At 44.2% G+C, this 24,247-nt stretch overlaps 1 protein-coding gene across 3 annotated transcripts in view; it reads right to left on the bottom strand.

The window, feature by feature from the left end:
- Positions 1 to 7,797: 7,797 nt before the first annotated feature.
- SLC9A3 (solute carrier family 9 member A3) overlaps positions 7,798 to 24,247 on the bottom strand; it is a gene marked incomplete at its 3' end in the record, with an annotated part of 100,081 nt that continues 83,631 nt past the window's right edge. For 2 of the 3 annotated variants that reach the window (XM_083709284.1, XM_083709282.1), the window contains exons 12-17: positions 23,343 to 23,472; positions 21,647 to 21,820; positions 17,118 to 17,175; positions 14,791 to 14,898; positions 13,588 to 13,831; positions 7,798 to 11,741 (exon numbers count right to left, since the gene is read on the bottom strand). In XM_083709284.1, the coding sequence (XP_083565410.1) occupies positions 11,738 to 11,741; positions 13,588 to 13,831; positions 14,791 to 14,898; positions 17,118 to 17,175; positions 21,647 to 21,820; positions 23,343 to 23,472 (718 nt within the window). Of the gene's footprint in view, positions 11,742 to 13,583; positions 13,832 to 14,790; positions 14,899 to 17,117; positions 17,176 to 21,646; positions 21,821 to 23,342; positions 23,473 to 24,247 lie in introns of those variants that run through there. The other variant, XM_083709283.1, reaches the window with a different exon arrangement.

Below are 24,247 nucleotides of genomic sequence, written 5' to 3'. Positions count from 1 at the left end.
AGCAAGGGTGCCCACTGTCACCTTTATTATTTGCCATAATCTTGGAACCCTTGGTGATTAGACTGTGCCAAATTCTGGCAGGAAAGGACATAATCAATGAAAAAGAATATATCCCGGGACTGTATGCAGATGTTATTGTTTCACACACATCAGATCCAATCAACACCGGAAAACTGTTTTTAATATTCTTCTTCTTCTTTTATTAATGATTTTCAATTTTATACATTTCAATAATTTTACAATCATTTTACATTTCAAAACTTGACTTCCTTCCCCCTTTCTGCAATTACTGGTAAATTTAAGGAACTGCAGAAAGAGGGGGAAGGAAGTCAATGTTAAAATGATTGTAAAATTATTGAAATGTCTAAAATAGGCAGCAACAGTTTTCCAGTGCTGATTGAATCTGATGTGATATATTTTTAATATTTTATTTTAATATAATAAATAGTTTAATATTTAATATTTTCTGCATATCCAAATTATATTAATTTATATGTACTCTTCTAAAACTGCAGGTTGTTACAATAATCCTGCCAATGTTCTTATCTGTTTACAGTTTATTTGTAAATATTAAATAAACCATTTCCATTCTTTTATAAAATGTTTGTTATCTCAATCTTATTTTTCCTGTAAGTTTTGCCATTTCTGCATATTCCATAAGTTTTTGTATCCATTCTTCTTTCGCTGGGAGTTCTTCTTCTTTCCATTTTGGGGCAAGTAACATTCATGTCACTGTAGTTGCATACATGAATAAGTTTCTACACAGTTTGGGTAGTTCTGTCCCTATTATCCCCAAAAGGAAGGCTTCTGGTTTTTTTTACAAACGTTATTTTAAACATCTTTTTCAATTCATTATATATCATTTCCCAGTAAGCTTTAACCTTACTACAAGACCACCACATATGATAGAACCTTCTTTCTCTTTATGTTTCCAACACTTACTTGATTATGATTTATACATTTTTGCCAATTTACTCAGTGTTGTGTATCATCAATATATCATTTTCATATACAGTAATTTTCTTTTAGACCATAGCACGCTGTAAATTTTATATCCATATTCCACAATCATTCTCATGCTTCCATATCTATATTATGACCAATATCTATTGCCCAATGGATCATCAAAGATTTTACTTGCTTATCCTTTGTCTCCCATTCCAATAATATCTTATACATTTTAGGCAGCACTTTTACAACACCAGAAAACTGTTGTCTGGAATTGAAGAACTCCCAATATTTCTTAAAGTAAAATTTTAAAAATCAGAAGTAATGTTCTTTCATCCCCCCCCCCCCCCAGCTTCAAAAAACCTTCTCTAAAATGTTACAAATCCCAATAGCTTAGAAGTTTCAGCTGCTCAGGTGTTCTGACTACTCACAGTTTAAATAAGTTGTATCAGACAAATTTTGGGAAAAATGAAACTTTCTATTATGGACCGACTGGCCACAACCAAAATAGTTATTGTTCCAAAGTTATTATTTTTATTCCAAACCCTACCAATGTGGATCCCACCAGCCCACATGTACAAATGGCAAAGAAAAATTAATAAATTCATATTTTAATAACAATAACAATAACAATAACAACAATAATAATAATTTATTATTTATACCCCGCCCATCTGGCTGGGCCTCCCCAGCCACTCTGGGCGGCTTCCATAAAAGCCAAAAATACAGTAAAATATCACACGTTAAAAACTTCCCTGAACAGGGCTGCCTTAAGATGCCTTCTGAATGTCAGGTAGTTGTTTATCGCTTTGACATCTGCTGGAAGGGCGTTCCACAGGGTGGGCGCCACTACCGAAAAGGCCCTCTGCCTGGTTCCCTGTAGCTTTGCTTCTCGCAATGAGGGAACCGCCAGAAGGCCCTCGGCGCTGGACCTCAGCGTCCAGGCAGAATGATAGGGGTGGAGATGCTCCTTCAGGTATACTGGACCGAGGCCGTTTAAGGCTTTAAAGGTCAGCACCAACACTTTGAATTGTGCTCGGAAACATACTGGGAGCCAATGTAGGTCTTTCAAGACCGGTGTTATATGGTCTCGGCGGCCGCTCCCAGTCACCAGTCTAGCTGCCGCATTCTGGATTAGTTGTAGTTTCCGAGTCACCTTCAAAGGTAGCCCCACGTAGAGTGCATTGCAGTAGTCTAAGCGGGAGATAACCAGAGCATGCACCACTCTGGCAAGACAGTCCGCAGGCAGATAGGGTCTCAGCCTACGTACCAGGTAAACAGCTGCCCTGGACACAGATTTGACCTGTGCCTCCATGGACAGCTGTGAGTCCAAAATGACTCCCAGGCTGTGCACCTGGTCCTTCAGGGGCACAGTTACCCCATTCAGGACCAGGGAATCCTCCACACCTGCCCACCTCCTGTCCCCCAGAAACAGTACTTCTGTCTTGTCAGGATTCAACATCAATCTGTTAGCCGCCATCCATCCTCCAACCGCCTCCAGACACTCACACAGGACCTTCACTGCCCTCACTGGTTCTGATTTAAAAGAGAGGTAGAGCTGGTATTTGATATTTCAATCAGATAGAATGTGCATTAAAAAATATCTGCTGTATCAGCACCCAATTCCTCTTTTAAAAGATAATTTAAATTCCCTACACAGATTCAAAACCCTATTTACTCACACAACTTTTAAAATTTGGACAAAATGGGCAAAGCTCTTTGTCCTGGGCACATCATAATGCCAATACACTTTCACCCAATCTTTACAAATAAATATAAAACCTATAACATAGAAGGGTGGAAAGAAAAACAATTATACTACCTGAAAGATTTTTACAAAAATGGAAGGCCACTTACCATTAATGAGATACAAACCCAGGTGGGAAATCCTCAAATAACGTGACTATTAGGACATTTCTAATAAACTCTAATTAAAACTGAAGCCACGAGACAATTAACGTTATACGGAAAAATAATAGTAGAAGAAGAGGAGTTTGGATTTGATATCCCACTTTATCACTACCCTAAGGAGTCTCAAAGCGGCTCACATTCTCCTTTCCCTTCCTCCTCCACAACAAACACTCTGTGAGGTGAGTGGGGCTGAGAGACTTCAGAGAAGTGTGACTAGCCCAAGGTCACCCAGCAGCTGCATGTGGAGGAGCGGGGAATCGAACCTGGTTCACCAGATTACGAGTCCACTGCTCTTAACCACTACACCACACTGGAAAATATAGCAATGAAAAGATTAATATTTAATATCATCCCTGTATAAATCAACTATAGAGGCATATTTTCCTCCCTAGAATAATATGCGAGAATGGTGGGAATCAAATTGGGATTTAGAAATTGAGGAAGAGGCATGGAATGGACTGTGGATCAAAGCCCCGTTTAAATCTTTTTTGGCAATGACAAGAGAGAGAGCCCTCAAAATTGCACATGGCTGGTATTTAACACCTAGATGTCTAGCTTGAATAAAACCCAACAGCTCTCCTATGTTTTGGAGAGGGTGTCCCTCTATTGGAACATACAGACATATGTGCTGGGAGTATTCAAAAATAGAAAAATCATGGGGAAATGTCTTTGCAGATATATCTTTGATTACAATGCAGACAGTTCCGATGTCCCCAGGACTTGCACTGCTTAATTTGTACAGTCAGGACTTACCAAGAATTAGAAATAAAGCTCTTATTACCCATTTATCGACTGTGGCAGGAACAACCATAGCCAGAACATGGAAAACATTGCAACTGTTGTCCATGGATAAGTGGTATGAAGCAGTCTAGCAGACAGCTTTGTTGGAAAAGCTAACATGGAAACTGCGGGTAGCAAGAGGCCAAAAGAAAATATCCACTCACTGGGTATGCTCTTAGCTCAGCTTTCCCAGGGGCAGGAGTGCCAACTTGGCCCTGTGACTGTTGGGGCCTGGGGCCTGGGGCCATGGGTGCCATGCAGCCGGACTTTGTGGGGTGCTCAGGCACCCAGGGCCCCAAAGAGCCAGCACCTATGCCCAGGAGTCTTTGGTGAGGTCTATTATCAAACACATTTTGAAAGTCCTAAATACGCTGTTTCAACTTTATTACCACTCTCTATGTGTTTGTTTACACTCTCACAGAACTCTAATAGGTTTGTGAGGCAGGACTTGCCCTTGCAGAAACCATGCTGGCTCTGCCGCCCTGTAGTCAGCTAAAGGTGGTGGGGGTTGCTTAGGCCCTGGTTCCAAGTTCCTTACTGTGGCCCTTCTGAGGTGCCTCCCTTGCCTGCTCCCCCAATGGGTATGTGTGCTGCCACTTGCGCCGAGTGCACAGGAATGTGCTGGCTGATGCTAGTAGCATGAGGTATTTGTGGCAAGAAATACATTTTTTAAGTAAGGTGTAAGGAGAAGAGAGGGAAGTGGGTGGCGCTGTAGGTTAAACCACAGAGCCTAGGACTTGCTGATCAGAAGGTTGGCGGTTCGAATCCCTGCAATGAGGTGAGCTCCTGTTGCTCAGCCCCTGCTCCTGCCAACCTAGCAGTTCGAAAGTACGTCAAAGTGCAAGTAGATAAATAGGTACCGCTCCGGTGGGAAGGTAAACAGTATTTCCTTCCGCTGCTCTGGTTTGCCAGAAGCGGCTAAGTCATGCTGGCCACATGACCCAGATGTTTTACGCTGGCTCCCTCAGCCAATAAAGCGAGATGAGCGCCACAATCCCAGAGTCGTCCTCGACTGGACCTAATGGTCAGGGGTCCCTTTACCCTTTACTAAGGAGAAGAGAAGAAGTGGCAGCATGTCATGGATGCTGAGGAGTGGTGGCACAAGCTTGGGAACCCCAAGGGAAGAAGGCTCAGGGACCACTCACTGTGGTTGGAGGGAAAAGGGGGGACAGTGTGGGAGGGGGAATTGTTGGAAGCAGATGAGGTAACAGGGTTTAGTGAGCTGGAAGAGGCCATGTAAGAGAGCAGTTCAGACATCGAGGCTGAAGCGGAAGCTGGAGAGGAGGGGGGCCAAGAGGCAGAGTTGAGACAAGCTGCTGAAGAAGCCAGAAAGTCTGCCCCTCCTGCTGCGACCAGGCCCACCCCCACCCCCAGTCTCTCAGAACAGAGAGGAATGAAGAGTACAGGACACAGAGGTAAAAGGTGACAGAGCCTCAGATTGAGGAGCGTTAGAGTGTGATAGGAAGGCAGGAACCTTCCATCCTTGTAATTGCCTCATTGGGGCAAGAACTACTAGGAAACGTTGCTGTGATCACTAGGACTGCATTGCTTTGGTTTCTTGAATAAAGAGTTAACTTCACTAACATTGGTGTTTTTATTGCTGACCTACTCCTGACTCTGCCTCCCAACACAGCACAACCCCCAGCCACCTTGTATTTCAGGTAGAAGGGGGGGTGGGTCTGGGAAGCACCTGGCCTGGGACTTTCACAAGCCTGTCAGTGTCTTTGCTCAGAATGACAGTGTGCACAGGAGGAGATGGGTTGTGTGCTACGTTCTCCCTCCACCTCTGCAGCTGAATGTTTTCAAAAGCCGGTCGTTTGCCATTGCTGAAACCATGACTAAAATCTCTTTGTTGTCCCATGGCTCTTTTCTAGCTCAGAGCAATGAATTTAGAATGTTTGCTTAAAAGCTGAACATAACTTTATTAGTGAATCTTTTCTGTCAAGGCTGCTGTAATTTGCAAAACACAACCATGTCCCAGATGGCTTTAGTTTCAGGAATGGGTTGCACCGAGTACGCTCTTTGTGTGCATCTTTTAAGAAGCCCAACACATGCTCAAGGAACACCATGGCGTGTTCTTACCCTAATTTCACCCTTTCTGATTGCTCATCATCCTTGTTTTCCTTCCAGTCGCCTCTCTCCCCGCTCCCTCCTCCTCTAACCTCATTGTTTTGCCCAGCTAGCTATTGTGTCAAGTTTCCTTGGTTGCGGTAGGCAATACTACAGAATGTGCACACCAAAGCCCAGCTGCGTCTTGCATTCCTGGGCAGCATTATAACCCCACTGCCCTTGTTGTTGAAAAGCCTGCAAGCCTGGGACTCTCTCTTAGCTGTGCTCCCAAGTGTTGCCTTTGGACTGGACCAGGGTCACAAGGTCGCTGGTCCTAAACCTGCTGTCACTGCAATGGAATAAAGTGGTCATCATTCTCATTTTTACATTGGCTTCTAATTATGGATGACATCATTCACAAAGAATCCCACAGAATAATGCAATGTGGGAGGGGAACTCACACATAGGGAAACAGGAAGCAGGATTTCAGAATGGAAAAAGCAAACGAGACCCTTTGAATGGCTTGCTCAAATTAAGACTGTGAAGTGATTTTGTGCACATTTAGGGTGTGCGTGTTAAACTGCATCCCACAAACTACTTTCTCCGTAGTAATCTGCTGGGGGCCACATGTCCACAGTCAGCCTTGAAAGCACACTATCAATCCATCTGTGCTGTGCTAATTGGCCTATTTATGCTGCTTCCACTCAGATATCAAACTAAATGATGGCTTACAGTAAGCAGTCTGGAAGCTCAAACCAGAGTTAGTTTGTGTTCTAAATATGCAACAAGCAAGCCATCATCTCAGCTCCAAATTCACTCCCATCTCCATGGTACAGCAGCCTCTGGAGGTGAAGGAATGGCTGTAATTATGCTTTGCTAATTCAGACATAGGGATGCGGGTGGCGCTGTGGGTTAAACCACAGAGCCTAGGACTTGCTGATCAGAAGGTCGGTGGTTCAAATCCCCGCGACGGGGTGAGCTCCCGTTGCTCGGTCCCTGCTCCTGCCAACCTAGCAGTTCGAAAGCATGTCAAAGTGCAAGTAGATAAATAGGAACCGCTCCAGCAGGAAGGTAAACGGTGTTTCCGTGCGCTGCTCTGGTTCGCCAGAAGCGGCTTAGTCCTGCTGGCCACATGACCCGGAAGCTGTATGCTGGCTCCCTCGGCCAATAAAGCAAGATGAGCGCCGTAACCCCAGAGTCTGCCACGACTGGACCTAATGGTCAGGGGTCCCTTTACCTTTTCCTTATTCAGGCATAATTCTGAACCATGGTTTGCAAACCATTCAAACCACTATTCTGCTTTTCCAGACATTGACATGCATAGCTTTATTAAGCCAGACGTCATACCAAACCATACCTAAGCTTTTTTAGCTATGAAGCCTTGAGTACCTGTATCTTCCCTCTCATGGGACAAAATGTATTTCAGAGGAGGCAATTTGATTAAACCAGGAACCCTACTGGGGATGGATGACTGCCCTCCCATTCACATCCTGTCCTGAGAGCAGCTTTCCACAGTGACTTTGAGTTGAATTATAGAATCATAGAATTGTAGAGTTGGAAGGGACCCCAATGATCATCTAGTCCAACCTCCTGCAATGCAGGAATATGAAGCTGTCCCATATGGAGATCAAACCTGCAATCTTGGCATTATCAGCACCACACTCTAACCAACTGAGCTATCCAGTTAGTGGGTTGATCAGTGCATGACTGGAGCCTGCAAACTGTTTTGCATCCAGGTGTTTCTGAGCAGAGCTCTGATGCCGCCCTGTTACCTAAGGTTCTTTGGTTCCTCCTTTCCTTAAGGGTTATTGCCAAGATGAGAAACGATCTGGAAGAAATGCATAGGACTCCCCATTCCAAGCTACTGTTGCGGTCTTGAGGTCAATAGCCATGAGACCTGCATGGATCCTTCAAATACGGAGGCAATATACCTCACGAGCGCCAGAAGATGATAGGAGAGCACAACAGCCTTGTTTGTATGCTTCCAGAGGTATTTGGCTGGCTACTGTGGGAAACTGTAAAATGGGCTTGAGGGACCTAGGTGGTCTGACCCAGCAAGACTGCTCCTACATTCTTCTTATATAGGAACCTGTTGACATTATAAAGAAATAGATCCAATAAGTTATCTTTATTATATATCTTTTTTTCTTTTGGTAATGTGCAACCTTTTTAAATATACACTTTGGGATACTGTACATCAAAGTCCTACAATTTATCGTTTAATGTTCCTTGTGCAATCTAGTATTTAAACATTTATAAAGACATTTATTTCCCAAGTAAAAGAGTCACTTAATAATATCACAAAGAAAGTCGAGACTTCCTAGAAATCACTGCAAAGTCATTGAAAAGCACCAGCTCTTTATAGTATGGTTTTTAAGGCACATTATAAATATTTTTCAGCTTTTCCTACATAAAATTCTGATTTGTTCACACATAGACTACAGTATATTCGTCTCTTCACAGTTCAGAAAATTCATTTGAATAAAGACTGTGTCCATCACACACTCACACACACACACTGCCACAAATTCAACAGGCTTAATAGTGCAACATAGCAAAACATAGAGAGAATACACCATTTAATATATCCTCTTTACACAAAATAGACAACAATTCTGAATCAAAGCAAATTGCCCACTGATGGGCATATTCACTTTTATTGTCCTTATTCATGAGAGTCTCTGTGTTGATCAGCTTACAGCCTTCAGCAGAAATCCACTCACTCCAGCGTAAGTTTGCTGCCAACACCCCCAAAACCCTGGGAGAGTTAAGCATTACATTTCTCCCATTAAGCCAGTAAGTCTTTAACAGCATAGTCATATGCCGAGTTCAATGAGACTTACTTCCAGGTAAGGGGATATAGGATTACATCTGTGATCCCTTAGCTTTGGCTTTATTGTGCCTTGGCTTTTACACATCCTAATTTTTCACTTCTAGACCTGAAAAATGCCTTCTAGATTCAACATCGTCTTGCAACTAATTTTCACAGGGAGAAATAACAGATAAATTTTTCGTGGTGGGCGTCCCTTAAAACAAGAGGCACACAGAACTGAAAGGTTGCAGAAATGTACATGACATTTGCAAGTACATATCTGTGATTTAGTCTACTGAGGTCAAACCAAATATCTATGTGAAAGATATATCCACACAAAGCTGGACTCTAAGGAAAGTTTTGCCGGCACTTTAGTAAAAATGAGGCTAAGGGCATACATGTTCACCAGTAGAGATCTGGAATATCAAATACCAGAGAAATAACTTTCATAACACCATGTGACTTCCCCTCAAAAACTACACTCTTAAATGGAGTTAGTACACATGTCCAACTACAAGCCATCAAGAAATGGGCATGCATGTATGAACTGAAAAATTAGGCATTTAAAATCACAAAGGTACACTGTAGAGAAATTTGTTTTAGAGGAGTCCTATATTTGATGTTGAAGGCATTCATAACCATGCAGATATAAAGAGGTTTTGCTTCGTACAATATTTGATTAAGTTTACCAGCAAACCAGAATCAGAAACCATGGATGGAAGTGAATTTATAGACCATGGTTTAAATAAGGTTGCCCATGGTGTTTGGATTGACAGTTCTAAGGTTGCAGCAAGTTTCTTCACTTCCAGAGGGCACTAAATGCAAAAACTAGAGTACTGAGAAGAAAGAAAATTACACTGGAAAAGCTGCTCCATACTATGGTTTGGAAGTGATGCCTGACTTGAATCAACGACTCAGCAAGCCATTCTAGATTTTGGCTCCTTCTATTCACGACTTGTTCTGAAATGTGGTTGACCTGCCTATTCCATTACAAAGGGAGGATGTTCTTCGTAATGAGAAAATGCAGTGTTCCTGCCAAGTGTAAAACAATATTGGAAAGTAATGGCAATTGTGAAAGTCACCAATTTTTACATTACTTTTGAGAAACCATTAAACACTGTAGGCCCATGTCAGTTTTTTAGACTCTCACTTTCCCTGGGAGTAAAACACCATTGAACTCAATGAGGCTTTTTTTTTAGTATAGCACTGCACTGTATGTCTTTTAGCTGGCCCTAAATCATAATCTATTTAGTATCAAGATAAAAATCAAGCTCTCCTTTTGAACACACACAACACACACACACACACACACACACACACACACACACACACACACCAGACTATCAATTTACAGTACTATGAAGCTTAAGTGACCTGAGGTCATGGCACTTTAAAAAGAACTGTCAAACACAGAAGACAGTATTTGAGGAACTAATGGTGTAAAAAATATTTTTTTTATAGATTTTTAAAATTCACTCTAACTTGTGTCTACTTTTCTTGATAAGATTATATCATGTGGATCAACTTAATTTTATTTTATTTTTAAAAAAGGTGAGACCACTTAGGCTCCTCTGCATTAAAATTCTACATCAGCTTTGGAGGGGACTGTTTATAAAGCAAAACATTATTTAATTCCCTGCAATATTGATTGTAGAAAACAGATACGAGAATTAAAAGCCCATAGTTCAATTAGCTATTCACTACTTAAAACATTTGACAGTAAGAAAATATATCTCCTTTATCTTTCACAGCTGATAAAAAGGCACTACTCCATTTCACCCAGAATACTTTTCTGCTGATCGCCTTACAGTGCAATACTGTGCATGTTTACTCAGAAATAAGCCCAGCAGAGCTCAGGGGGACTTACTCCCAAGTAGGTGTGCACGGGATTGCAGCCTTAGTGCGTGTTTTTGGAAATATGGCATAGGAAGGAGAAGCAAAGCTGCTGAGAGTTCCAGGGGTGGAACCAGGAACTGCAGGGTCTGCTGCTGGGATGCAGTTTAGCAGCCAGTCTGGATGCTCTGTGTGGTCATTATGGGCCACGATAGCCCATTGCAGCTGCACAGGGTAACACCAACCATTGGTAGGCAGACTGAAGCCTCTGGGTTGGCCAGGCCTGGTGCAGACACTAGGAGCCAGGCCTAGACCTTTGCTTGGTCAACAGAGCAGGGCATGTGCAGCTTCCAATTCAGCCCACTGACCTTGGGATCCCTAAACTGGAAATCACACCTTCTGAGTCTGGGTTCCAGTATGGATGCCCTTGTGCTGCCCTAGATGGCCCTGGCCTGGTACCAGCCCTAAAGCCAGCTCCAATTTCTATTTTGAAAATCTTCATATCACAAATCCCTAAAATAAATACTTTTTTTTAAAAAAAGGAAGTACAGGTTGTGGGGGGGGTTGCATTCTGGGTCATTGCGTGTCTCAGCGGTCACACATAAGCCTGTTCCACCCCCTTCCAAGGCCAAAAATTGTGTGGGTTGGCGGTCGCATGTCTATCGGATGCGCACAAAATGGTCACCACCTGTACAGTATATTATCTTGATGTTTGAACTTGAGTTCCTTCAGCGTGAAACACAGCCAGCTGAACTCAGAGTTCAGTTTTTCAAATAAAGTTTTCTACAAAATCTGGCCACGTTTATACATTCTCTTTTAAAAAATATACATACATAGAGTCTATATAATTCACATTCTTTCTCATGTGTTCCCCTCACTCAAGTCAAGACTCACAGCTGAGTTTCCTCTTGCTCCCGGGGTGGGTGGGGGGAATGTGAAAAGATGCCAACTTTTAAAGTTTAGGACGCTGCACAGGTTTCAGCCTGTGGGGAAAACGAGAACTCTGAACCCGTCTTGCGGCTGCTGACCTGTGTGAGCTTGTGCATTAAGCGGCCATTTCTTCTTTTGAGTGTTCCCAAAATCAGATTCCTGCTCGTGAATGTGAATTCACTGGTTCGTACCTAGTGTCAGTATAGTAACTTGTATTAAAATGCGCTTGATCGTCCCTTGCATTCAAGACTGCTTGCCAGCGGAGGCCAGGTACCTCCTGGCGAGAAAGAGTCAAGGGTTAACATGTCCCTGCCTTCCAGAGGTGTGTAGTCTCGTTGCCAAGGCCCTTAAGGCACACTGGACCCAAGCTGAGGCGTTTCTCCGATAACAACATCCGATTTTGTTTGTTCGTATTCCCAAGGAGGGAGCATTTCATCCGAAGAATGTCCTGACATCATAAGAGCAAGGGTTGGGTCACCTGTTGTGGCAAAGGAATTGGAAGTCAGAATACAGTTATGTCTTAAGTGAAAACCAGCTATAGCTTGGGTCATCTTACATAGCAATTTTGGTTCCCTTAAAACAGTGCTGCTTTTGAGGTACGTGAAATAAATGTGGAGATTGCCTATCCCAGGGGTAGGCAACCTAAGGCCTGGGGACCAGATGCGGCCCAATTGCCTTCTCAATCCAGCCCACGGGCGGTCCAGGAATCAACGTGTTTTTACATGAGTAGAATGTGTCCTTTTATTTAAAATGCATCTCTGGGTTATTTGAGGGGCATAGGGATGCATTCATTTTTATTTTCAAAATATAGTCCGGCCCACCACATGGTCTGAGGAACGGTGGACTGGCCCATAGCTGACCCCTGGCCTATCCAGTGAAGTTATGAAAGGTCCATACTGCAAGGAGAGCTCTGAATGGCTTTTATTGTGGCGCCACCAAGTGGACATTTAACTGATTCTACTAATACATATTTTAAAACGCAATCCTTTCTATACATACATTTGGGGCATAATCCAGTCAACCAGGCCACAGCACTCATGAGCTGAGAATTTCTAGGTGTTCAACAGAACCCTGTCTCCCACCTGTGTGCAGGTAACAGGCAGGTGGGATAGGTCTGGGGCCACTTCTAATATATCCACCCAGCCCTCCCCCTTGCCTTGATAAACGTTACTCATTCTCTAGCGCCAGGGGCTACTTGCACCGAATGGAGATGCATCCCTCCCATTCACCCAAATGTCTCTTGTGCCTGTGTGCAGAGTAGGAAAGCAGGACTCTCATGCACCCCGGGGAACCCTCTGCATGTGGATGTGCTCACAAATAATGGATCGTGCCTTTCTCTTTCCCTCTCTGGTTATTATTTAAAATGTCGGTACTGCATCTAGTTGGGACAAATGTTTCTATTCCAACAAACTGTACAGCATTAGGACTTGTAGAAAACCCAAACTTTGGGGGAACATCCTCTGTGTTGTCCTACATGCTAAGATCACCCCAGATATGCCTGTCAGCCCACCCATGCAGCCCACACACCTTATCAGCCCCCAAACCTATTATCAGCCCCAACAACTCAACAAAAACAGTAGTTCAGGAGGAAGACAGAACACACACACAGAGATTTTTGCCTCATCAATGGGCCTGCTCTGCTGCGTGGGGTAGAGTTGTCCCTTTGTGAGAAAAGCCTACTCTACTGTTGTGTGACTGACATATATTTAAGAAAATAGGGGAGCATAACTATATATAAATCTACATTCAAAGCCTGCACTTCTTTTGCTTCAAAATAGAAAATATAAAGTTAATGCAAGAGATGACAGAAAGATCAAAAGGAGGCAGAGAATGTAAAGAAGAGTTTGGAATGCCTTTGTTCCTATGGAATTGCTAGAATTACTTAATCAAAGGTGATCGCTGAAGCGGATGTGATCACTTGTGATCACCCTTAGGATCCCCAAATGTCTAAAAGACGGCCATTTGGCTTTCTAGTGCAGGATTTCCTCCTTGAGAAGTTCAAAAGAAAAGAAAGAGAAAAAGATGAAACCTCAAAAGTGAGAAAATAGCTGTCTGCAGACATGCCTAAAATATTACAGTGGTACCTCGGGTTAAGAACTTAATTCGTTCCGGAGGTCCGTTCTTAACCTGAAACTGTTCTTAAACTGAAGCACCACTTTAGCTAATGGGGCCTCCTGCTGCTGCCGCACCGCCGGAGCACAATTTATGTTCTCATCCTGAAGCAAAGTTCTTAACCCGAAGCACTATTTCTGGGTTAGCGGAGTCTGTAACCTGAAGTGTACGTAACCTGAAGCGTATGCAACCCGAGGTACCACTGTACTTACATGTGTGTTGATTCTGGGAGGAAACTTCGAGACCGCTCCTCAGGACCATCTACTTGCAAAAAAGAATCTACAGATCTATTGCTGAGTCGAATGGGAGCAATCCGCTGGAAGTTGTTTGGAGAATAAGGTATCTGGACTCTGGCCCGTTGGGATGGCACCACCATCTCTTCTCCGGAGAGCCAAGGCGAAAACCTCATGGTGGAGTTTTGTTCGATATCAGCTGAAAATACTGGATTATCAATGCCTATAAAAAGTCAGGGAGTGGCGAATTCAGTTGTTAAGTAAACAGGCAATAAGTTGACTGGCATGCAACAATCTCCACCCTGAAATTGGCTAGGAACCCAGAATTGTGCTGGGCTGATTGCAGAGGTGGTTCATCTTCATGTAGCTTAACAAACTGAGATCTCCCTTATTGCAAAGAGCAAAGCTTCCAGCTTCCTTCACCCCTTTCCTCTGCAGGACAATATTATATCTACTGCATCGCATTATGCCAAGGATACTTTTCATTCAGAGTCCCATTCATGGAGGTTACTAACAGACCACATAGAATGATCACAGAATCATGGAATTGTAGAGATGGAAGGGACCCCGAGGGTCATCTATTCCAACCCCCTGCAATGCAGGAATCTCAACTAGATCATACATGACAGATGGCCATCCAACCTGTGCTTAAAAACCTCCACAGAAAGGGAGCCCACAACCTCTCTTAACAACACAGAACTTCATGATAAACCCACATCAAAATTTTTGCTACCACTCTGTAATATTTTTCTCTCCATTGTAGCCTGAAGCACTATTTCATCATCCCAGGGACAGAGTTGAAAGTGATTACTGAAAAAACAGTTCCACATTGTAATTCTAATGCACAATTTTGCTATTTCATGATGAATTTAAACCCTTCCCGCAAAACCCTGTCCCCTCCGGAGAACTCCGAAAACTTAGTTTTGCAGTATGGAGAATGAGGTTTAATGTGTGTGACATTTTTTAAAGGGTTTTAAGCAATCAAACTGCATTTAAATTGCATTTCAAATTTAGGAAATTCAAATTTTGAATCTGTGCAAATTCTCATTTTAGCACCAGTTATGGTGTCCTCAGTCTGTTGTTAATTAACTACAGTTAATTATGTTAGATAGCATCATGATAAAAATCAAGATATGCTTTTATAATATTGCAGAGGTGAAATCGTGCCATTCTGATCCTTACCACTTGTATCTGTGAAGTTCTGCTTGGTGACATTAGCAAGGAATTCTATTGCTCTCCCCGTCTGTAGATTGTCATAATCATTCTCCTCTGGTTCAGAAAACTCAATTTCTGGAAGGAAATAATATTAATTTACAGTACAGTCTTACACAGTAGTGCAAACTGAGGCATTCTTTTTATAAAAAACAACAACCCTAATTCACTGCTGGGAGTTTGGCTAATTAAACAATCTATGGGGGGATATTGTTTTTGTTACTATGTTATGTATTTTTGTGTTTTATATTGTAAACCATCCTGTGATCCTCGAATGAATAGCATTATAGAAATTACTACTACTACTACTACTACTATTATTATTATTATTATGGCTTGGTTTGCACGTAATGTTAATCCAATGGCTTAGAGCAAGCCTGAACTGTGTGTGCTCTCAGGGAAGAGGCAATATCTGCTTGGCTCTTCTGGGCATTCTGCTGCTGCCCTGAGTGTGTTGTCTGAATCTGGACTCTAGTTTAGCTTTCTCCAGACAGAGCTGCAACCAAGGTTTGTGTTATGCAGGGCTGCCATACATCTGGGAAATCCCAGACATTGCTAGGATTTCAAAGGCAGAATTGATGTCTGGAGGGAATTTCTGAAAGATGGTGTTATGTACTGAAGTTCTCACCCTGGGCCAGCAGGGGGATACTGTAGATAGTTATGCAAATGAAGGATTGAAAAGTGACGTTCAGTGATTGGATAGTTTTGTATGCAAATGAAGGATCGAAAAGTGACATTCAGTGATTGGATAGTTTTAGAAAATGGCAACAGTTACATTGTTCTGGAGCTCTATATAAGCAGGCTGACTGAGCTCCTCAGTCAGTTCTGTTCCAGCTTACAAAATAAAGAGCTGCTTTGGAGAAATTGCTGTGTCGTCTGCTATGTCAACCCACAACCCAACAGATGGCACTTTGTCCTGGATCTTAGGCAAGTCAAAACCACATTTGGGGGGGTTGTCTAAAAAAAAGTTCAACAATTTCGGTGGTTTCCTGGTTTTTACTTTTTGAAATATGGCAACCCTATGTTATGGTTTGCAGCTCATAGCGTGTCTGAGAGAAGTAAGCCAAAGGCATACATGGGGACAAAAGTAGGTTACAGAACAAAGCAGTATTCAGGAGGGAAAGAAATATAAAGGGGAAATAGGCAGTGGATGAACAGAGGGGCTGGCTGGATGTAAAAACAGTGGGACAACAGGAATGAATGAGGCAAGAGGAATGGAGAGACTGGAGGGAGAAGCACCCAGGGTTGCTGACACACCATTCGTTCCTCTGCTTCATGGACATGCCCACACTCCAATCCTCTCTGCTACAGAGCCCGGAAACCTCCCTTGATTCATTCCAAGGCAATGGCCCCCTGCTCCACCTCAGAAGGACCACCTGGCCTTGGGCAGGGCCTCCTGGTGCTGCCGAGCTGGTGGGGAAGAGGGCACTCACAGGAGGATGAGGGGGAGAGAAGAGGGAACTGAGTCAGGGGAGGGGGCTGGGAGGGGGCACTGAAAGAAACTAGAGATTGCAGGTTAATGTTTTAAATTATCATGATAAACAGCAAATAGATAAGCAAAGGCGATAAGAGTAAGGGTGGTCAGGGGGGACTGGGAGGGGCACTGAAGGAAACTAATGCTTTAAATTATCATAGAGAGGGAGGGGATAAGAAAGGGAAGTCTACACAAAAGGTGAATATAAAAAGGAGTTCTGGGGGAGATGGGGAATAAGATGCAAGTTAGATGTGACAGGGGGGGAAATAATAGAAGATGAATAAAAATACTTTAAAGAGATATATGGGGAAAGAGGGGAACATAAAAAATGAAAATCCATCTCTAGTTAAGAGCTCTGGATGAGCAAATTCTATCTAAAGTGGAGAGTCTGAATCAGTCAATGTTCTATCCTTAGTTTGAGGAAAGCTGAACTACAGAATTCCCTGCCACAAGAAACTTCTTGTGGCAAAAATTTCCAAAATCAAATGATGCCAAACGCTGCCCCCATTTGTGTATGGGGCCAACTCTGCATTGCCAAGGTTCGGCCTCAGTAATTTTTGGCCATCTCTAGTGGGCCCGGGGGGAAGAAAGTTTGAGAACCACTACTTCAGGCAATTACAACAAGATACAAACCCAAATATATTTGCAAATGGGAGTCAAGGTATTATCTTTTTTTTTTCAAATGAATTTTTATTGTTTTCCTTACATATTCTTTTCCAACAAATTGTAATAGCACCATACATTCCCTTTGACTCTGCCGAGTCGCGACCCCCCTCCCTCCCCACAACTGATCAAGGTATTATCAATTTAACAGCACATTTACCTTTTTCCTTTATGGCTTCCGAAGAGAGATTTCCATTTGGAATGACATTGCTATTTCTCTGAAATAAACAAGCAAAATGACACACACATTTTGGTACATAGCATATATAAGCAGAATAAGTTTGGAATCTTTTAGTGGGCCCAAATATTCCAGTGGTGAAATAAAAAGTGAGTTTCCATGTGTCCCAGAGCAGGAAAGCCTTGTGAAGCACCTTGCACTACGCCTTTTCTGTGTTTCCATTGTATAAGGAGCTCTCACCTATTTCCAATTTGTGTAATCAAAATCACATTGATTGCTCCAGGATCCAATAAATGGAGCCCATTTCTCCAGCAACAGAGCTGAATGACCTGGCTTGCATGACACTTGGGTTTGCCCAGGTCTGGCAGTTAGTGGGGAGAGCTTGACCGCAGGCCAAACCTTGGCTCAGCTCTGGTAAAAAGGGAAGAGGAAGCAACGCGGCTGTGAGCTCCTCTCAGGGAGCCCACACCTTCAAGCAGTCTCCATGTGCCATAGACTGGCCTACTGTGCCATGCAAACTAGGTCCATGTTGTCTTCAGGTAGTGCTTGTCACCTTGCCCATGTGTGCACTTTAAAGCCATTCCTTTATCGCAGGCACCCCCAAACTCGGCCCTCCAGCTGTTTTGGGACGGCAACTCCCATCATCCCTAGCTAACAGGACCAGTGGTCAGGGATGGTGGGAACTGTTGTCCCAAAACAGCTGGAGGGTCAGGTTTGGGGGTGCCTGCTTTATCGGTTGTAGAGCTGGTGCCTGTCAGTGTCTACCTAGAAGTAGTCTTAGCTGCAAGTTATATAATTGTGTTGGCATTCGTGAAATCTTATCAACTTTTGTCAAGTGAGACCGTGGGAGAATCCATGTGCAGAGGGTTGTCACTGTTCACCGAAAAGTAAGAGCCAAGGCTCATTTCATCTGTTAACTGCTGCTCAGGCCAGCAGAGGTCACCATCCCCATTCTGAGACACAGCTTGGCCATCAAGGGAAAGTGCAAGAAACTCTTAAATCATAATCACCATTGCCATCAAAAGGGGCCATTACTACAGATAAACATAATTCCTAGTGCCAGGCATGTTTACTCAGAGGTGGTCCCACTGAGTTCAGTGCTACTTCCCCTTGGAAAGCGTGTATAGGATTGCAGCTGCAGCCATAAAGTTTTATTATAACTTGAGACAATTGCACAGGTGGTGATTAATAAATTCATGTCAATGGTGATGATGAAAACAATGCACATCCTGTAGGTACAGAGAATGTGGCTCTAGCTCCCAAACAAAGTCTTTCAAAATCTCAGTTATGCATCAGCCTAAAGCTCCACTAAGTCAGCAGCAGTACTCAGTTGATCATATCTTCTGTTGGTCTTTCCACAGATCTCTTAGTAACACCAATCAGGTTGGAAATGTACTGTGAGTGAAAAAAACAACCCTAACTCTCTGTCATTGGAAATGCTGGACTTGTTGTTTCTCACCTACTTGCTGCAGAAGCAGTTGATTCCTTATGCGGCAGAACTCCTGAGTTCCACTGTGGACTTTGGGAGGACCCACCAAGAAATCAGCTACCCTAAGGGTCCTAATAGTTCCTCACCATGGATTACTGGCTCCAGCACGGCAAGGCTAAGCTCTCTGTAACTGGCAGAGATGGAAGGCTTTTGCCATCACTGGATCTATCCCCCTCCTCCTTTTTAGATAAGGAGACGGAAAACTGGATCAAACCAACAGATCAGATCCTGGCCTCCCCCACCGCTGTGGGCCACTCTGGCAGATGGGCAGGGCCACCCACCTTTCCCTTGCCTGATACTGTTATGATGTTGGGGGACCACTGCAGGGGGGCTTGCTGTCCAGGCCAGTCAGCTGACCCACAGCAACAGTGAGCCCCTTTGAAGAGGCCCTTTTGCAGGCGCACTTTAGATTCAAAGTGGCCTGTGATGGGGCTGGGGAAGGGTCAGGATTTGGCCTACCGGCCAGATCTAATTCCCCACCAACGTCTAAAAAGCTGGAGAAAGGGTTGAAGCTGATTCTGTTTGGATCACCAGCATTTTGTGATCTCTGCAGGCTCTTGCACGAGGAAGGGGCACAGTCTGCATGCCACTGACTTCTGGCAAAATCAAGTCCCCATCTACTTATTAACTTCATTGCTTGCACCCCATAACATAAAGATTGCTGGGCAGCTTCGAAGAGGTACCAGCATATGGCATGTATGGTGCAGAAGCAGTTTAGCACAGTGGCTCTCCCGGTTCATTTTCCAGCCACTTCTCCTTCACGGCTGGAAAACACTTTTTCTTACGTGTTTTTCCTTTTGGGAAAGTTGTAGCTTTACATCCAGAAAATTCAGCATACACGAGTCCACAAGTGTAATTTTGCAAAGAACTCAAAAGATCATTTCAGAAAGACAGGGACAAATAAAGTGAAATGATTTGAAAAGAGTAGTAAAGTGAGGCAAAGCCCAATGGAAAAGAGGGCAATAATCCTGAACTGCAGAATGATTTGTTTGTTTGTTTATTTTATAAAAGTATTTATACCCCACCTTTCCATTTAAAAGAAAACTCACAACACACTATTAAAACACACCAAAACAAAAACAACTAACTAAATAAAATATACAGCAGCAAAATGTTTTTTTAAGGAAGGGGGAAAAGTCAAGGCAAAAACAAACCACACCAAAGCAAGCCAAGTAGAAGGAGAGAATTGAGATTACTTCTTTTTTTAAAGTCAACACAATCTCCCAGGCTCTGCCCCTATCCTGCCCCATCTGAGTCTCAGACCCAAATTATGTGTGACATTATATACGTCACTTCATGTTCCTCTTCATCCTGGAGAAGAGTGCCTAGTGGGGTGCCACAGGGTTCTGTCTTGGGCCCGGTTTTATTCAACATCTTTATCAACGACTTGGATGATGGACTCAAGGGCATCCTGATCAAATTTGCAGATGACACCAAACTGGGAGGGGTGGCTAACACCCCAGAGGACAGGATCACACTTCAAAACGACCTTGACAGATTAGAGAACTAGGCCAAAACAAACAAGATGAACTTTAACAGGGAGAAATGTAAAGTATTGCACTTGGGCAAAAAAAAAATGAGAGGCACAAATAAAAGATGGGTGACACCTGGCTTGAGAGCAGTACATGTGAAAAGGATCTAGGAGTCTTGGTTGACCACAAACTTGACATGACCCAACAGTGTGACGCGGCAGCTAAAAAAGCAAATACAATTCTGGGCTGCATCAATAGGAGTATAGCATCTAGATCAAGGGAAGTAATAGTGCCACTGTATTCTGCTCTGGTCAGACCTCACCTGGAGTACTGTGTCCAGTTCTGGGCACCACAGTTCAAGAAGGACACTGACAAACTGGAACGTGTCTAGAGGAGGGCAACCAAAATGGTCAAAGGCCTGGAAACGATGCCTTATGAGGAACGCCTAAGGGAGCTGGGCATGTTTAGCCTGGAGAAGAGGAGGTTAAGGGGTGATATGATAGCCATGTTCAAATATATAAAAGGATGTCACATAGAGGAGGGAGAAAGGTTGTTTTCTGCTGCTCCAGAGAAGCGGACACGGAGCAATGGATCCAAACTACAAGAAAGAAGATTCCACCTAAACATTAGGAAGAACTTCCTGACAGTAAGAGCTGTTCGACAGTGGAATTTGCTGCCAAGGAGTGTGGTGGAGTCTCCTTCTTTGGAGGTCTTTAAGCAGAGGCTTGACAACCATATGTCAGGAGTGCTCTGATGGTGTTTCCTGCTTGGCAGGGGGTTGGATTCGATGGCCCTTGTGGTCTCTTCCAACTCTATGATTCTATGATTCTATGTTGCACATTTGTTTTTCCAATTAAAAAATAGCAGGTGTGGTGTGTGTCTGTGAGACACACAGGGCTGGGACCGTGCCTAGGAGGGGTTTAAAACCTCCCCTCTCTCCATGTTGCAGCAACCCCAACACAAAATCCCCCACTGCTGTTTGGCATGGGATGGAAGGGATTCCATCCAGGCCAAGTAAGCTTGACTCCTGTGCCAGAAAGCAGCTCTCTGTGTGTGCATCTTAGGACCATGGTGCAAAGGCTTCAAAGCCTCTCCCTGAATGTTGTGGCTGAGTCCTGAAAGCCTTCCCTCATATCTGCTATTTAATGTTTGAAAACAATCACACAACTCCAAGGGGCTGCAGAAAGCTCCTTGTTCACTGCCTCTTGTATCCCACCTGCTTGGTCCCCCACCCTCCTGCCTCAGAGGACTTTGATGGGAGCTGCTACCTGGCTGACAGTAGCCGGGGGGGGGGGGACAAAGGACGAGGGCAAGAAACGCTGCCTGGGTAACCCTGGCACCACAGGGACACAGGGCTAGAATAAAATGTGATTTCACTGTGAAAACCTTTTGCAAGCTGCTGTGCGAGAAACGGGGTAGGTTATAAATATCCTAAATTAATAAAGCGTTTGACCCTCCAGAGACCTGGCACCTTATGAGGGCATAGGCACCTGGCCTCCACGTTCCCTTCCCCTGCATTAATGAGGCAATCTCAACTGCTCTGCTCTTACTCTTTTTTGGCCTCGGTCTCTCTTGTGAATTTTGTTCTTCTTAGGGTGGCTCATGCCTAGTTTGGTGCTCTTGAACGACTCCAGGCGCCTCCTCATGGTCCTGTGGAAAATCTCTTTGTTTTGCTTATCGTCTTCGTTGGTGGATAGTTCATGGCGGCTGTACACGTGCTTGTGCTGTCGGCAAGACAACAAGAATGATCAGAAGGCCAAAATGGATGTGTGTAAAACAAGCACCCAGATACAAATCCTTGCCCCTAAATGTCTGTTTCTGACCCCTTGCTGCTTCTCCCCACTGCACCCTGGACTTGATGCATAAAACTATAGATAGAGTTCAAACAAAAGCTGTTTACCAAACCAGAAGGTTGGTGCTTCAAGGCTGTGAGCAGGAGTCCTGCACTGAAGGCTGGACACAGATGACCCTCAGGAGCCCTTTCAACTCTACAAATCTATGAATGTCTGAAACAGTTGGGATTATGGAAAACAACCAAGTACCTCTCCCTGCCCCCCAAAAAAAAACAAGAGGACCACTCAAATTCCTAAAAGAGAGGGGAAAGCCCCCAGTATTCAAGGTGTGACAGCAGCAATGGGGAATCTGAGGCCATCACATATCGGTGCAGTACATACAAGTTGGATCATCCCTAACCATTGGCCATGCTGGCTGAAGCAGTGGGGCCATGGGGGCTGTAGCCCTGGGAGTACAATGGGGGGGACGAATCAGGTGTCTGCCTGAGATCCCCCTCTCCCTCGTGCCCTGCCGGCGGTGTCTTGCCCCCGCCTGTTGCACCCAGTCGAGGCTCCCCCTTCCCTGGGTGAAGGCTGACTTAGGGGTGGAGAGAGGCTGTGAAGGGCAAGGCAGCTTCTGCTTCTTCACAGCCAGCCCAGCGGCGAGAGGAGCACTGCCACCCACTCTCCTGGACTGGGGCGCACAAGTGCACCCCTGAATGGGTGCCACAGCGGGCTCCCTTCGTGCCCTGCCCCCTTTGGAGGTGCACCCCACACGCCCAACCGGGCACTGTTTACCTCCATTCTGCCACTGGGTCGAAGCTGATTGGAGCTGGGAATCCAACAGCGACCAGAAGGTTGGGCACCCCCTCCCCCAAGTCTGTATGTACTGTACAAAATAAATCCCAAAGAACACCACAGGTGAGGCACTTTGCAACCTCCACCCCAGAGCTGCTTTGGAGATCTCAAAGCGGAGTTGAGAGAGGAAGTGTGAGAGACTTCTGCCTCCTCTCCCAAAGCTTCCAGGTCTCATCTGAAACCCGGGAAAGGTGGGTACATGCATCTCCCTCCAACGCAAAAAACACATCTTCCCACTTATAATGAGATATAGGAGAGTTGGATCATCCAAAATGGCTCTCAGGTTTGGATCCAAAGAGCCATGAGCAGAAGAAATATAGCGGCTAATGCTGTCCTGCAAACCATTCTGAAAAAGAGTGCATGGAATGCTATAACTGGTGGGGTTGATAGCACTTCTCATGCTCTTGGTTTCACAAGAGGATGTTCATGCTCTTGCCCATGGCAGAAGAGCTACTTCCTGGCTGCACAATTATAGAACAGCTCTTGCTGTGAGCTACAGCTACTCATAATGAGAGACAAAGGTCCATTTTGCTTCTATTCTATTTCTCCCAGAATATCCAAATACTGTATTGCTAGAGTCTCCTATTCTGGCACTGGGGTGTTCTTAAGATCTGACCTCTTGCCTGGGCTTGTACAGATACTGTTGTAGAGTGTGGTGGGTGAACATATCCTCTGCATCTCGGATGCTTTTTCTTCTCTGCTCCAGGGCTTGCATATCAAGACACACAGAACTGGCAGTTTCTCTCCTAAAGCAAAATAGACAGATATATATTCATTCTTCCATTCTCCCTCCTTCCCTCCCTCGTCTCTCTCTTGCTTTCTGTTCAACAAAGAACAAAACCAGCGAATCTAGAAACATTAAAACACAGACATAATTGAATCCACACGAAACAATTCTTTGATACGAATCTGTTGTCAGTTTAGAAGTGGCCTTTGCAGGGAGCCTCCATTTCTCAGAGAGGGACGAGCTCCTGGTGGCTCCTTGTTACACTGAGCACGCACACCTGGTCTTGGCACTTTCTGTTCTCCAGAAAGGAATACATGTGGAACGTGAGCTATTGTCCTAAGGGTGTGTAGGCAGGCTCCTAGTTTCTTACTGCGACCACAAAGTTGGAAGACAGCAGAAGAGTGTTGGTCTAACTAAGGTATGTTTGAATGGTCCCCATCCCAGAAATTGTTCATATATAGAAAACCAGCAGCACATGGGCAGGAAGGAACTTCTTGCATGAAGGTTCAAACAGGCAATCCCACACCTGTAGGCTATATTCTAATACACCACAATTTACCTGAGAGTAAGCCCCTTGAAAACAACGGAACTAGTTCCTGAGTAGACATGCCTCAAAATGCTGCAGTGCTAAACATACTGAGCAGTAAGCTCCATTAAACACAGTGGGAGTGGACATACATAGGATTGTGCTGCATAACTCCTTTAGATTGCAAACTCCTGGGGACCTAACTATGGACATTCAGAAAGACTGCTATAAGCTGCTCTGAGCCCATGGAATAGGGTGGGCTACAAAT

Source organism: Podarcis gaigeae (assembly GCF_964106915.1).
Source record: "Podarcis gaigeae genome assembly, chromosome: 13".
Lineage (NCBI taxonomy): Eukaryota > Metazoa > Chordata > Lepidosauria > Squamata > Lacertidae > Podarcis > Podarcis gaigeae.
This window is presented reverse-complemented; position numbering and strand designations above follow the sequence as displayed.